The 17,159-nt window shown below is 32.4% G+C and overlaps 2 protein-coding genes across 2 annotated transcripts; one reads left to right on the forward strand and one right to left on the reverse strand.

Annotated features, from left to right (window-relative positions):
- The first annotated feature begins 1,610 nt into the window (after positions 1–1,610).
- LOC136203255 (CASP-like protein 2C1) lies at positions 1,611–4,848 on the forward strand. The gene is made up of 3 exons (XM_065994368.1): positions 1,611–1,818; positions 2,142–2,283; positions 4,435–4,848. The coding sequence occupies exons 1-3, from the start codon at positions 1,661–1,663 to the stop codon at positions 4,696–4,698; spliced, it is 564 nt and encodes a 187-aa protein (XP_065850440.1). The 5' UTR covers positions 1,611–1,660; the 3' UTR covers positions 4,699–4,848.
- A 6,659-nt stretch (positions 4,849–11,507) lies between these two features.
- LOC136203720 (zinc finger protein 2) lies at positions 11,508–12,600 on the reverse strand. The gene has a single exon (XM_065994933.1). It carries the CDS (start codon positions 12,326–12,328, stop codon positions 11,870–11,872), a length of 459 nt encoding a protein of 152 aa, XP_065851005.1. The 5' UTR covers positions 12,329–12,600; the 3' UTR covers positions 11,508–11,869.
- Between the last annotated feature and the right edge of the window lie 4,559 nt (positions 12,601–17,159).

Raw genomic sequence — 17,159 nt, forward strand, 5'->3', positions numbered from 1 at the left:
TCAACTATGCCAGTGGGATGAGTGGTAAGAAGAGCTTCAAAGATCCCACTAGAATGTAGTGTGTAGTGATGAAGTTGCATGTTATGCTGATGAACTAGACCAACCAATGTTGTGGATGTAGAATGAGACTGTGTACCAACGATAGGGAAGGGAGTGGTTGATGGAGTTGGCACAACTTCGTGTATTATAGATTATGCTGTAATAGGTGTCATATGGGCATGTGAAGTATTCAATCCTAGTGGGAAAGAGGAGTCAATTGTAGCTAATGAGGTGAGGTCCGGAGAATTGATAGGTGTGGCAGTCATGTTATCAGACCCAGAGATTGGATAATATGTGATAAAGTCCATTCCATAACTAAAGGGTCATTGTCCCTTTTTTTTAGAATCTGAAGACACGTTTCGAGTGGCAAAACCTAAGATGGAGTCCACAGGTGTAGTGGGATATGAAGAAGAAGAAGAAGAAGAATCAAAAGAAGAGGGTATAAGATTGAGATTGGAAAGATTACCTAGATATGGGCCGAGTAAAGATGAAAGTTAGGAAACATAGACCAAAATCTCACTTTATTTGAGGAACTCGAATCAAATGAATCTTTCCATTCGAGTGGAAGAAATTCACAGGAAGAACAAGAGAATGTTAAAAATCCTCAAAATGTTATGAATGATCTAAATCCGATTTTAAGTTAGAGTATTGTTGAATCTTATGAAGATATGGAACTTGGTGCAAATGGGAGCATTCCAAACTATGACTAATATCAAAAATTTGTCTACCAAGATTCGAAAAAATCACATCATACTAAGAGACAGAAAGTCGAATGCCAGAGGTTCAGTATCGAAGGGACAACTTTTTTAGTATCCTCTAGGGATAGCATGGAACCCAGGAACATCAAAGAAGTGATACCATTGACAAGGATAAATGGATGAAAGCAATTCTGTGAGATTAAATCAGGTTGGGAACTACTTGATCTTCTTAAAGGACGCAAAACAATTAGGACTAAATGAGTCCTTAAGATAAAACAAAATGCTGATGGATGTATCAAAAGATACAAAGCTCGACAACAATATGTAATTAGCTATAAATACGAGTTTAAGATAACACGTGTTTAAGATAATTAGCTTAATCTTTCAATATTCATCTAAAAATATAAAATAAGTATATATATATATAACAAAAAAGACAACACACGTAAGTTTAAGATCCAATTTAATGAAATAAAGAGATTGTAAGGCCAGGATTAAAATTGATACTAATTTGCTATAAACATTAAAAAGGAAAAAATCAAGATACTCTTTTATTTCATTAATTTCTTTCTTATATACGTAGAAACGATATTTCATAAAGAAAAAACGAATCAAATGAAAAGGAAATATAGATATAGGCAACCACCTTTTAGGATGATGTCATTTTCCTTAATTTAATTATTGATGAATTCAGTACATAAACACATAAACATCATATGGATATATAATTAAAACCGAAGTCAACCAAATTTTAATCTACGTGGAAATTAGCATTAAATATAGAAACCTCGTGGACCATTCCTTGCCAGTAAATATTTCTTTCCTACAGGGTACAGACATTCATTGACATAGCCTATATAGGAAAGCAAAATGATGAATAATAATTTAGCAGACAGATAGAGAGAGAAATAAAAAATAAAAAAATGGAGGTTATTGGGTTACCCAAAATTGAAGCATTTCTTAGGATTTTTGCAATTTTGATGTTGGTTATGAGTGCTTGTTTATTAGGTTTCGATTCTCAAACTAAGACTATTGCATATTTACAGAAAAGAGTTACATACAAAGATTTGAAATCTCTCTTGTAAGTTTTCTTCCTTCTGTTCTTTCTTTCCTTTCTGAGGGTCCTTTGAATCCCGGCTCAGAAAAAATCAAAAGAAAATAAAATGATTGACAGAAAAGGTTTCTTTGATTTTTACTATTAAAAGCAGCTATTTCATAATTTTATTAAGTTTATGTTTTAAAATAAAAAGCAGTTTTAGAAAGTGGAAATAAACGAGACACTAAATTAGTAATTTCATTTTATTTGGAATTATAATTTATTTAAAATAACTGTACTTTTTTTAATATATTTTCGTTGATTAATTGCACGATCATTTATTTTGGGTTCCACTGTTGAATATGCAGTGTTTTGATGAACATAGCTTGCGTGGCTGCTGTTTATAATATACTTCAGCTAAGCAAATACTATATACTAAATAGATGGTACAAAGGAAACCTGAAGGGATCTAATAGATATCTCGCCTGGTTTTGTTTCTTCTTTGATCAGGTACTTGTTTACTACTTTTTCTCACACTATCGTTTAATTAATTGTTTATTATCATTATCTTTCTTTTTTTACCGGAAATAATGGATAACGTGAGAGTTAGGAGTAATTTTACTAATAATGTTGGTAAAACTGGTTAATTTGAAAAGTAATTCGTTAAACTGTCTTTTCATTGTTATCTAGACTGCACATATGCGTCATTTTATCATTTATAGTAACAAAACACAAACACATGAATAGATATGAAAGAAAATAAAAATTAAAAATTAAAAATTATACTATATTTTATATGTGTTGGATAAAAAATCCAAATGTTTCATCGAATTTAAAAATATTAAATTAAACAAATCACAAAAAATATGATTTTTTTTTATAACCAACTAATATGTAACTGGTGCAGAATAACTAACAAAATATATGTGTTTTATAATGATGTGTGAAATTGACCAAGTTTATCAATGTTAGGTGTAATATTGCTCTTGTTTGTGAATGTTACAGATAAAATTGCATAACTGTAGATGTTAGAAGTAAAATTGATCCTCATGTCAACGTTAGGGGTATTTTTGCATGTTGGTTATTACGTCGACCAATCTATATTTTTATCGGTTAACACTGACCTTTAATATAAAAAAAATATATTTTTTTATTTAAACTAATATAAAAAAATAATTTTTAGTCTATAGTTATTCACTTTTAAATTAATATATAATTATTTAGACATTAAATTAAAATTCTAAAATTCACATTTAATTATAAAAATCAATTAACCATGTTGTCTAATATTATTGACTTAAAATGAATTATAAATATGCATTTTTATATACAGAATAATTATAATTCTGTATATTTTTATATTAGTTATATGTGTATATTCATATAATGAGATTCTTTTTTGGTGTGGATTAACTACGGTTAGTTTTTAAAATGAAAAATCATAACCTAATATATCGATATCTATTAATGTCGGTTTCGAAAATCAGTTTTTAAATTGGTTTGTGCAATCCTAACAGGCAGCAATAGGTATCTATGCATAATGTTGGTTTTATAATTTCTATATATATATATATATACTTTTTTTCAGACTGAACACGAATCCTAGACATATTAAAATGTACCGATTATCTGAGAAAAAAATATTCAGAATTGGATTAAAATTTTGACTAATTTTGATTAAATTTAACCGTTTCGGTCAAAAAAAATGAGCAATTTAATCCGATTTTAGATTTTTTTTACTTAATATGTTATCTCTTGTGTACAACCCTAACTCCTCACCCACTTCGTTTCTTTTATTTGTTTTTTTTCCCTAGAACTCACCCACTTGTTCTAACTTCATTCAACTACTTTCAATTCATGTAGCTAAATTGTAGCAAAAATAAATAAATAAATAAATGTATTTTTGACATTTAAATAATACTAACAAAATAACCTGTTCTTTTCTTCTATTATACTTTTACCAAGTAAAGTAAATCGTAATGCTACAAATATTGTGATTTATAAATTTCATTTTTTGACGTAAAACTTTTTTAAACTTTACATTATGTAATATTAAAAATTCATAAAAAAAAAAACAACTAAAGAAATGACGATCTAGGTAAATTTAACTGTTTTGTTCATATTACCAAAAATTATAGTGAAATGCATATTTTATTTTCATTATTTGGTTAATTATTAATGGGTTTTTTTCAATTAGACTTTAATATTATATAATATAAATTTCAAGTTTAAATTTTTTTTATATTGAAATGAAATTTAGGAATTATAATATTAATTCACCATATTTTTATTTCTGTAAACTCACAACTCTATTAATTTAGCCTCACAACTCATTTGGGCCCAACCAATATTTCAAGTTTGGGCTTCATTTATAGAATAGAAAAATCGGCCCATTAAGAAAAACTCCTTGCTTCAAAGATGGGTCAGCAGTTTCACTTTCTTCTATTCGGTTAATGAGTCCTAAAATTAGATTATGTTGCCTTGACCGGGCCCGACTTATAAGGGATCACGCAATGTATTATGGCTTTTTACATGAATATCAAAATTATAACTAAATCATATTATCAAATTTAATTTTTAATATGTTATTATTTTCTACGTATGACAAATTTGATGTGAAGATGGAATTAACATTTGATACTAAATTAAAAACACATACAGATTGCAGTGTACGTAACATATGCAGCAACAACAGCCGCGGTGGGAGAGTCGTTAATAGCGGTGACCGGAGTTGAGATCTTTCAATGGATGGAATGGTGTAATAAATTTACCAGATTCTGCTTCCAAATTGGTGGTGTTGTCTTTTGTTGCTTCTTAGCCTTTCTCCTTATGGCTTCCATTTCTTTTATTTCAGCCTTCAATTTATTTAGGCTTTATTCTCCTAAACATTTTCTCCATTTTAAACCCTCCCTAATTAATTATTAATTATCTTCATCTCACCGTAATTAAATTGCTCAATAAATAGGATACTTATAATATAAGCAATGCAATGTTTACACTATAAAGTTTATTACACTGCATTGTAACACTTTTTCTGTATTTTGATATCCTAATTAATGAATGACAATTATACTACTGAGTCAATTGTGCTATTTGTAACGATCGTGAACTAAACCCTTATAAATAATGTTGTCTGTAAAGTGCCAAATAACGTATTTGATTTGACCAGATTGTTTAGAACGACATTTCATAATGACTAATACAAATAATTTTTTTTTTTTTTTGGTAAAGAGAAGCACAAGAGAACGTTATAAATAGGATGTTACTAATGACGTTTATTTAAGTCAGAAGATTATCTGTGATAGTATAAAATCAACCCTTAACACTTGAATTGATTATATATATGAGATTTTGTTAATATTCACTATTAAATTTCTAATAAAAATAAAATCAAAGGGAAAAGAGTAAAAAAAATCAAATTGTTGCCTCCAATACATTTTTTTTAAAACACAAAATGGGATGAGATCTTTGATCCAATTAATTCAAAATATAATTTTGAATGGCTATAAAAAAATATAAGCCTAAATGTGGAGCAAAAAATTTGAGATCAGAGAAAAAAAATTGTGTGAGGGAGATTTAAGATAGGAAGATAAATGCCTAACACAATTCTTGCCCTACTTTGATACAAAACTTCAATTGTCCCTCGAAATTTTCAAAAGTTTCAACTGATCTTATATTCTCGGCCAATTGCATTTAATAAAATTTATTTTTAAATAGAATTTGTTAGATGCAGAAAATATGAGATATTTTGGGCTACATGTCTAAGAAAAAATGTCAAATAGACAAATAATTAGAAACTTTTGAAAGTTCACGTGACAGTTGATGTTTTGAGGTTATTTTTTGGTTACATGGAAAGGGCTTAACCCAAAGGTAAAAAAGAAATGGAAAAACAAAAAATAACAGACTAGCTTCACACAGTCCGAAACGTGCCAAGCCCACTACAGTCATCAGATAAGTTGTCCCGAAGGCCTGTAAGAGGCATACCACACTTGTGATGATCTAAGGAAAACGTACTTGAGAAATTCGTCAACCAGCCTGCCGCTTTATTACCTTCCCTAAAGGTATATTGAACACATATCTCCCATGTCTGATTCATAAGATTTTTGCACCCCTCCACTAACCAGAAAAATCGATGAGAAGAACGTCACAACTTTTGCACAAGACTAACCACAACCTTTGAATTTATCTAAAAAATGACTCGCCTAAATACCTTATTCCATGTCATCTCTAGCCCATAATAAATCCCCTAAAGCTCAGCGAGCACTGCCGTACAAATGCCAAATTACAACTAGAACCACTCTTTCTCACTATTGCGAATGAGAACACCTATTGCAGCAAACTCGGGATTCCCTTTACAAGCCCGTCATTATTAACTTTTAGACAGCCATTCTCCGGGGGACCCAAGCCACAAGAACTTCCTGATAACCTCTCGTCATCACATTGTTCTTTGCACGAAGAGCTTGAGTCTGCTCAAAAGCTTGCTTGTCTAGAAACTCAAATTTTATCAGATGGTGCACTCATATCAGATTGGAATATCGATTGATTCCTTCCATGCCAAATCCACAAGCAAATTAAATAAAAGACAGTAGGCCAATCAATAGAGTTCCAAGTATGTTGCAGTGTTAGATTATTTGACAACCAATGTGTAAACAGAACGGAGTAAAAAGTGTTGGAGTTTAGTGTCCTAAAGACAATTGTTTTAGGATATAAATATTAATGAATAAATTGTTTATTTAGTCATTTGTTTAATCAGATATATAGCATTAAAATGTAACTATATATAAAGGCACAAATCTTTCATAAAGGAAGTAATCCTAAGTTTATTTAAGTAGTTATAAAGTGCTCATACAAGCATGTTATAATAGACCAATAGACTTAAAATCAACCCAAGTCAAGTAATATGTTATAGGGGTTGGCATATTACTGTTGAGACTTGCATGTAACAATGTTTTCTGGACAGAAAGCTGATCTCACAAGCTTTAGATATTTAGATATCTAGACAGTTACATTGATCCGGTGAATGAGTTCATTAGGATTGGGACCCGACTTGAGATAACAGCATGGATTAATTTATCTACAAGTGTCAACTGTTCATCTCATTGGTATTAGTAGGTATAACTAATCCTCAGACTCAAACATTCGTTAATTAGTGATTCTGGATTATGGAGTCTGGTACTTTGATTCTGTGCGAGCACGATCCAACAGGTGAGAGCCTGGGGTGTGTGAGAGTAGGGTTGGGTATCACACAAAGTAATTGCAGAATAGTTAATGTCAGATTGAGCATTCGTCACTCCCGATAAGTGGAAGATATATCCAAATGGCCGCTTGTGGTGAATTGACTGAAATCCTTGCAAGGTGATAGAGTTAAGAGTATAAATGAACATTTCACTTAACTTATTTTTTCAGAGTGAATTCAACCTGTACAAGTAAAACCAGACTCTTCGTTATATGTAACCTTGACACGTTCCATGGTTATAAGGAATTGACCGACATGATATAGTTGATGAAGGATCGTATTATACTGTACCTAATGCAGAAAGGTTAACGTCAGTTATCAACCTGACTTCTTAATTGCTCTGGGGGAATATCATAGGTTCTGCTAGTAACAGCTCGGGACGATATTCCGTTATATATATGTTGGAATTAATCGTGATGAATAATTTCAAAGGATATATACGGCTAGTGGCAATAAAGAACCTAATGGGTCGCATATGGGACTTGGAATCGAAGGACGAAAGTGTAAATTAGTGAGACGCAATATATGGGCCGAAATTCATTAATTAAATAGGGATATTAATTTGATTTAATAATTATAATTAGATTATGATTATAATTTAAATTAAAGGATTATCTGATAATATTAATTAGAAGTTTTTATGTGATTGAAACTCTAATTAATTATCCCTAATAATAATTAATTATTAATTTGATTAATAATAATTATCTAGATATAATTAGTTATTATTTAGATAATAGTAAAGTGTTTATTTAATTATCTAATTAGGAATCCTATTCCGAATAAGATTCCAATTATTTAATTACCTAACACAACTGGGATTAGGGTTTTGAGAAGTCTATAAATAGACTCCCTAACCCCACAATTCGGCCAACACTAAATAGAAGGTCTAGAGGAATCGTTCCACAACCGTCTCGGCTAATTACAATCTTTCTTACTCTCTCTTTGATCTCGTATCGATTTCTGTTAGAGGCAATCATTGCGATTGCTATTATTGAGGTTGATTACTGATTAGTTATTCTTTTTCTGTGTTGTTTCTTTTGTTGTTCGTGATACACGGATTAAGAGTTGTGGGCACTTCGTTTGCAACTGTAGATAGTTCTTCAGAAAAGGTATTTCATTCTATTAAAGGTATTTCATTCTATCCCTCTTTATATGAAATAACAATTAACAGATCTTGGAAAAGGGAAATAGATAAAATAGATAAACTTTTATTATTCCGCTACGCCTAGGCTTGTCTATTTTCCTTCAAAAAGGTTGTCGCCACTCCAATGGGATGAAATGATTCCACACGCTTTTGGTAACTAGGCAATCATGCACCATGTGGTAGTACATTGCCGATTCTTGACACGAGAGGCAACGATCATCAGTCCCTAGGTGTCGTGCACTCGTTTAGCATTTGTAAGCATTTTCCCATGCATTAACGTCCAAATGAAATATTGAATTCGTTGGTTGTCTTCAACCGCCAAACAATCTACCAGTGCCCATCAGTCCCATTACTGTCCATTCGACTCGTCATGTTCCTGCTCAGCGAATAAGCTAACTTCACCATAAAATTCCTCATACGAGATGCATACCAAACCTAGCCATCATCCTCAGTATTGTCCTTGAACATAACGAAAGAAGCTAGTTTAAACAAAATCAAAGTCGGCATCACCAGATAAAGGCGAGTCCGGTCCCAACTTTCTGATCCCAATCAGTAACTTGAAATGGTTGAATGAATTTCATCCTCTACAATCAGAGCAGTAGCCATGTCGTATAATTGAACGTCCTCCATCCACTGAAAAAAAACAAAAAAAAGTGTATGATTACTCGACCAAACAACCTACCCCACTCTATGCTGCAGTAACAGACTGCCAGTGATTATATTTCTCCCAATATGACTTCGCATTGATTTAGACTTGAACATATCTAATCCCTCGATAGCAGTAGCGCACTTCACTTTTAGCACAAGAAACCATAGGGTTGATGGTTCAGTAAGCATTCTCCATCCCATTTTGCTTGCTAACACAATATTAAAATCTGCAAGTGTACGGATGCCTAACCCCCCCCCCCCCCCCCCATCCTTCCTCTTTTTACAGATTGTATTAAACTTAACAATGATTATTTTTTATGTCTCAACCGAGCCTCCCTAAACAAATTGTCGACTAAGATTATCTAGGGCTATGCATATTTTCACTGGCAGAGGAATCGTCTGTATAATATACACTGGTAAAGCCAAGAGAACTAATCTAACCAATGTGCACCTTCCTGTAAAAGAAAGACATTTCGCTTTCCATCTTGATAACTGAGCAGTCACATGATCCACAATTTTACGGAATGTATTTTTGGTAATCCAATCATGAATAATGGGAACACCTAAATACCTTCCAAGATCCTTTGCACAAGAAATACCCAACTCCTCACAAGTAATACTTTTATCCTGAGGATTTGTATTACCTGAAAAGAACACCTGAGACTTAGCAAACCTTACCCATTGGCTTGACCTATCACAAAACTTTTATAGGATGATTTTAATCATGCATGCCTGATCACCGATAGCGGCATCCATAAGAACTATGTCATCTGCAAAAGAAAAAATATGGGATAGTGTTGGGCCTAATCGGGAAAATCGATAGGCTTCCACTCATTGCCAACTATTGCATTCAAAATTTAATGACTCGGTCTCACGAACAAATAAGGAGAAAGAGGATCTCACTGTCTTAATTCCCTTGAAGGGTTGAAACTCTGTGTTTTTTCGTCATTCCATAAGACATTCATTTGAGACGACGACACACAAGTCATGAAGGGTTAAAACTCTGCATTTTTTTTAGAATTTATACTTCTTTAACAACCATTCAGTGAATAACATTCATCATTAATTAAGAAACCCAATACTTACAACACCAGTCAGAGAGGGGTGAGCTTGCAAAAGTTGATTACTCACTCATTGTCATGATAAAACAGCCAATCGACAAAAAGACAGTCCTACAAAGTTGGAGCTTTTACTCATGTACTTAATCTGCAGGTTGAAGAAGATAATATGCCTTCACCTGCCAAATTTTTTCTATTTATACATCTCAAACAGTCTCTTAGTTTTAAAAAAGTGAAAAATCGCCAAACAATTGTTCAACTATATCAAGATCAATTCCTAACCATATGATAAAAAAACTAATTATTACATGTTTAGAAAGTGGATGACAGTTGTGATCCATATCTTCATTCTCTCTTTCTTCTCTATAGATCTGCATTAAAAACTGGAAACCCACCAAAATGACCCGTATATGGATAAATAGGATGTTCAACCTTTATACACAAATGTTCGCAAGGGATCCTTTTGAATTGTCAGTTTAGTCTGGTTTACATCTTGGATGGATGCATACTTCATCTTTTATAGTAAAAACAAGCTGCTTTATACAAAAAGGTGTAGTTCTTAGGGTTTGACTTTCTTTAATTTGGATCATACTATGGTCATAAAGAAAACCAAAATGGTGGTACACAAAAGTAATAGGAAGATAAAAAAAAGATGAAGAAGAAAATGTAAAGACTCAAGGCTTATCGAAACACGCTGAGAAGGTATGAAAGATGGTCGACGGAGTAAAGGAGAGCAACAAGAGTAAGATGTTCTTTTAAATCTCTCTCCTCTATAAAAAAAAAAATGGCAAGTGAAAAGTGAGAGTGAGAATACAACTTGCTATAAAATGCATTTTTGAAACGATGAATGACCTCTGGGATATTTCATATTAGCGCCCGTATACGTATGTATGGGTATTTTCATGAAGTTATAGCTTGTGCAACTTGACACAACTATCGAAGCGTCATTTTACACTATGCTTACCTTTTTTAAGGGAAGCTTCTCATAACATTCAAATTATAATCTGTTGGGTCTGCAATTGAAGTCTGAGTCGGATAGTCCGAACTGGATGTTGATGAATTCGTATCATAGGCTAGATTTGACAATCTTACGTTATACACCTTGGAAGTCCCGCTTGTGTTAAGATTCCTAGAGATGTGGTATTTCATTTCATAGCTTCCGCCCCTTGCCACCCGGTGAAACCCTTCCTATTGTCGCAAGAACATTAATTCTTAAAAAGAGAATATAATGAGTGAAGTCCTATATTTGTTGGATATGGCTCATAATATCCAAGGGGCTTATCCCGGAGCAGAGCGCATCCTGGAACGACATTGACACGCTAGGATTAGTGGGTCGGGAGTGCAGGGGCTCTGCCCCCGCGGTACTGTACAGGGGTATTTGAGTAATTTTATACCAAGTAGGGTTACACACTAAATACATGTAATCTGTATCTTTTTACACAATCAATAAGAAAAACCGCTCATCGCTCTCGGAGACGGCAATTCAAAACTGTCGAACTTCGTTAACAAATTCTTGTATTCGATCTTTGCTTTATTATTCTGTTTTATTTAGCTTCGTTATTCAACAATATTAATTAGGATTATGAGAGGATTTACGGATTAACAATGATACATTACTTACGCACATAATAACCTACTTGTTTTATCGTAGATAATCAGAAAGTTCCTATCAGTACTTAAAAAAGAAGGAACCCTCCAACACCGGAAATTTACAAAATTCATCAGCACTCAAGTGATGAAATTTCATAACTCGGTTTCCCAAGAAACAAAGAATGAAATAAAGAAGAAAAAACAGAAGTTAATTAAAATTTTAGTTTAAGTATTCCTGATTTCCATAACTATAAAAAATCATCAAACCCCTCTATTCAATTTTGCCAATCTTCAAATAAATTCTGGATTCTTGAATCATCACTCCCCCATTTCTTGCATATATATAAAAAAGCATTATAGTGAGAGAAAAATAATAATAACAATAATAAAAGAAATACAAGTGCAATTACTAAGAATTTAAAGCCTCAAAGATAAGTCCAATTGAGTGAAGTCATGATCTTGAACATTCTCAGTCCTATAACTTAAAGGCCAAGAATTCATCTCCCTTACTCCATACCCAAATTCATCAGCAGCAGCAGCAGCTTGATTATTGGTTCGAGCAGATGATCCAGACCTCGAATTAGAACTTCCATGGCTATTCACAAGCTCTCGGCTCTTCTTAGCCAATGTCCTCTCTAATTTATGAGCATTTTGATGGCCTCCAAGAGCTTGAGAGCTATAAAACTTTCTCTGGCAATAATTGCAAGAAAAAATCCTTGGTTCAGCAGCAGGACTATGAGGCGATGATGAATTTGAAGAAGAAGGTTGATCAAGAACTAGCTCTAAATTGAGTTGATCATTATTATTATTATGATTTCTACTATGAAGAAGATTTGGTAAATTTAGATTGAAGGAAGTATTGGGTTGGAAATCCATAATGATGATGGAATTAATTGAGTTTAAATAAGTTAGAATAGAATCAATGAAAATGAGAGAATAAAGAGGGATTTAAAGGAGAAAAAAAGGGGGTATAGGGTACTATATAATGCAAGGAATTAGATAGGCTTGTGTTGCATTATGTGCACTACTCTTATTGCAATCATATAGTAGAGTAAGCTAAGCTACTGAAATTATTATATAATACTCCTAATAAAAAAATGGGTATGTTTGTGTAGAGAGAGAGAGAGAGAGAGAGATAGACAGGTAGCTGCAAGGATCAGTGGGGAATCGAAGGGTTGTCGCCTCCATTAATGGCAGCATTATAATCTCTTGTCGGTCCAACCTAAAGTATTATACAAGTATTATATTTTTCTATCTCATATAGGAATCCATAATTGAATTTACTATGTCAATATCCATTCAATTTTATTATGTTTCTTTGCTTTTTCCTTTAGATAATATGGTTATAATTTTAGCTATATGTTTATTGAGGAACAATGGATTTAGTCTTAATGTACAAAACAGTGTAATAGAGATAGAATATGTATGATAGTGTTCTATCTGATGCCTGAGATAAGACATAAAAATATCAATGGGAGTTCACTATGATGACTAACTTAGCAGAGTTTAGGACGAGGATACTAAGTAATTAAGAGTGAATTACAATAGATGTGTGCATGTCTTATTCTATTTATAAGGAGCTTGAGTAAACTCGGTAGTCGGTGTTGATATTCACCTTAGATTCCTTGGAGAATAAGTGTTAGTTTCTGATTGGTGAACGTATTTTATGTACTTACTGATACATCCGGATTGGGATTCTATAATCCTACACATGAGCTAATACGAAGAAGATTCAGAGTGTATCTCATTAGTTTATGTGTTTTGAGGAATGTTTATTCATGTTTAGTTTAATCTGACGGTCTCCCTTGCTTTGGATGTTCCTGCTTGTTTAAGATGAGGACACGTATATCCTGATACTTATTCGGGTGAAATCATGGTAGGAGCCTAACTTTTACCAGACCATGAAATATCAAATCAGTTTTTTTCATTAGCAAAAAGAGATATGCAGTTTCAAGTTTAATTGGGTGGTCAAAACGCTAGAGATTAGGGAGTGATGAGAACATAAAATTGCATTTTAAGAAGAAAAAAAACACTCTATTTTTCATTAATTAACCTTAAAATTACATCAAATTAAACTTAAAATTGCACTGTATTATACAGAGACTAAATATGTTTTTATACTTATTTGTTGAGAGATGTTACTTGATAGAAAATAATAATAAAAAAAAACGTATGAAATACACACCTATCTATTGATAGGTCTAATCTAAAGATTATTTTATATATTTAATTGAGTTTTCTGTGATTGACAATCTCTGAATTTCACATCAAGAGGATGAGAGAATGCACTAATATAGTTGCCAATATAAGAAGTATATAATTGAGAAGATAAACAATCTTGACTAGACCGAACATGCAATTTGGAAAGAGACCAAACTTACATTAAACATTTATCTCATTCACTGAACTAGTCTTAGAATTAGTCCATTTACACTGAACCATCCCCCAATTAATTGTACAACTGTGTTGTTCCCATACTACAACACATATCTTCAGCTTGACTTGAGACATGTAATCTCAGATTTCTGCAATCAAAGATTTCTGTTAATAACTATTCTAATAGTTCCATTTATTGTCCTCAGTTTGTACTTTTCAATGCATTTTATCTTCCAGGAGATTCATTAATATGTTCCTAGATGCACCACCCTTTTGTTTTCCAGTATTATATGATTCCATATATCAATAATTGATCATTGGTACACAAGTCGCTTCACTTAGAGATTTCGAGTTTGAATGCTAATCTATGTAGTCAGGGATGGATTAGGGGGGAGCTAGGGAGGCTTGAGCACCCACTAGTAGCGGGAAAACTCTGAAACTGTGTACTGGGTTTTAATTTTGTTTATGTAAAAATACTCAAAAAAATATCGAAGTAGTATCCACAATTCACGAGAAACGATCCCAATAAGCCTCTATAAGTGAATTTTGGATCTGTCTTATGATTGAGAGAGTTGTCATCTAAAAAGTACTGAACAACCTCAAACCGAATATTTGAACCTACTGAAAAAATAGTATGGTTATGAGAATTTTTAGTATACGCTTGGCACATCATACATGTTCTAAGCTAATAATTTGAAGAAAGTCACATATTTTAGAGTTTATAGTTAATTATTCAAAAGGTTTAGGGTTTAGAATTTTGTATAAATAATAGAATAAAAAATAAAAGAACCTAATGAAATTGAATCAGAAAGTTAAACTGTACTGACTAAGAAGGAAAAAGGGATAAATTATATTCCATGTAAATAGTTAGATAATCATTATAATTATGATATATTCCAACTTTTAAGCCAGCAAACTGTTGGATGGACTTGGGCTAGTTAATCAAGAGGTCATTCTTCATATGTAAAATTTCAGGTTTCAGTACTTTTTTGTATGACAAAACTATAATATATAGTTAGACCATGTGTACGAATTATTTAAATTTTATTAATAATTTGAGTTGTAAATAGGTTATAAGACCGAAAAATGTTAATCTTGTCTGTAGATCTACAGATCTGTATGGTTGTAAAAAAAGGTTAGAGATGAAGAATAGATTAAAAACGGTTTTTCAATGGGATTCTAGTTATCAGAATGCCGTGATTTATATCTTTATTGTGTTTATAGTCTTCGTTGTTCTTTGTAGTCTTTTTTCTTCTCTTTATGATCTTGTACCGGGTGTAGCTTGTCGAGGTGTGGGGTTTTATTCCTCCTATTTTTTTTTATTTTTATCTACACTTTTTAATCTAATGAAATAATACATGATATTTTTATATATAAAAAATTCAACTAATATGTAAGACTCAAAAATATTTTCATTACTAAGCGCATATTATATAATACTAAAAAGAAATGTTTAATATACATCTTTAGCCTGCTGTATTTATTCAAAAGTCAACTATCTCCCTATACTTTAAAAACATCATATTTGTTCCCCACAACTTGTTAAAATTGACCTTTTAAATACTCTGGCTCTCTTAAGTATCTTATTCGTCCATAAATTAGTCATTTGAACTTGCTTAAAGTATACCGATACGATAGGAATGTTCACATGCACCTTAATTACCAAATGAATTTGGTCATTCACCATTAGAGCTATGTTTATTAAATCTAATTCTTAGGATGTTTTGAATTTTCACCATTATAATAATCCTAGATCTAACAGCGAATGACCAAATTTTATATGGTAATTAAAGTCTATATGATCAAAACTGACCGACATCAACTTGTCTAAAATCTTTTCTTGCTCTACCACGTGAATTTTAGAGGACGGATATGTTTCTTATAACATTTTTAACATATAGGGGACAGTTTAATTTCATGGACAAGTTTATGAGACATGTATTAAGGCAAGAACAACAAAATTGTGGAAGTAAAGAGTATGATTAAAGTGAAGAAATACATCCAAAGATTCTGAAAGTACTAAAATCTATAGACATTGCAACTACTCTAGGAAAGGACACAATAACTGTTGTTTGTGACCCATCATAATAGTACCTCAAAGTTAGCAATAACATGACCACTTTGTACCTTATAACAAGTTAATGGTGCGACCTCCCATCTATCATCCTTTTCCTTTGAGACCCAACATTTCCCACAAATTAAAGCCAAGAAAATGTTTTGGAAATTGTACAAGATACCCCCAATATCATTTTGGTTATATTTTTCTTTTCTCATCACCCATAATGCTCTTATTGGGACCCACTTTTCCCTTTGCATGTATGCCACCAAGTTTTCAAGTCGTTTACCTTACATCACATCCACATTAATCTTCCCATATCTCTTTGGATAAAAAGTTCTACTTTTTCAAATTTTTTGTATACATTGAATTATAATCTTTTCAATTAGTATATTACGGTTTTGTTGAAATGTATTGCCAAAGATCAAGACTTAAGAGGGTATAAAGTTTAAGTATTAGCGGGTGATGTCTGGATTTCCAAACTGAGCACCCGGATTTCCAAACTGAGCTTGTTGAGCGTACTAATTGATTGAAATAAGATAGAAAAGTAGTCAGAGTATAGTCCAAGAATCAACGATTCTACTTCGATGCGTAAGTCAGTGAAGAATAGTACCGAGCAATAAAATGAGCTTAGAGGAGCTGAGAGAGATGAATGAGTGAATACCATTTTAGTGTTGTACCTGATAGTTATAGTAGATTTAAGGGGTACCTAGATTGTAGTAGATTCCCGCGTAGAGTTACCTTGATGGATCTACCAGTTACGGTTATATTTGGAGGTACTTGTTGCTTCCGCTTATTCCGATGGGAAATAAAGGGCAGGGTATATGTGTCTTTTGAGGCTCTCATTTTATTGGGCCACGTGTCCAATTATTATACTTTGGGGGTAAAGTAACCTCATTGATCCACATGAATTCCTTTATTATAGTATGATATCGGATGTCCCACCGGAAGTTAGAGTTCGAAGTGTTTTAGGACTCCGTCCTAATATTGTACCAAGGTTGAGTTTTGGTTCTTGGATTGGGTTAATATTAATAGTAACCTACGGCTCTTCTTGGTTTATGTCTAGTGCGTAACACATCACGGTTTTGTATTGTTTAGATGCGAAGTAGTAAGCAGGTGTGTGATATAACACTTGATGAATTCGTGAAATGACATAATTTAATCTTATGATTCATCACATGATGTCCTTGTTTCACATGAAGGATGTTGTTTATTTCCGACTACGTCATTATGATGCAACTTTTTTCGTTGACCATTTGTATCCTTGACTGGCGT

This window comes from Euphorbia lathyris, chromosome 8, assembly GCF_963576675.1.
Source record: "Euphorbia lathyris chromosome 8, ddEupLath1.1, whole genome shotgun sequence".
NCBI classification, from domain to species: domain Eukaryota; kingdom Viridiplantae; phylum Streptophyta; class Magnoliopsida; order Malpighiales; family Euphorbiaceae; genus Euphorbia; species Euphorbia lathyris.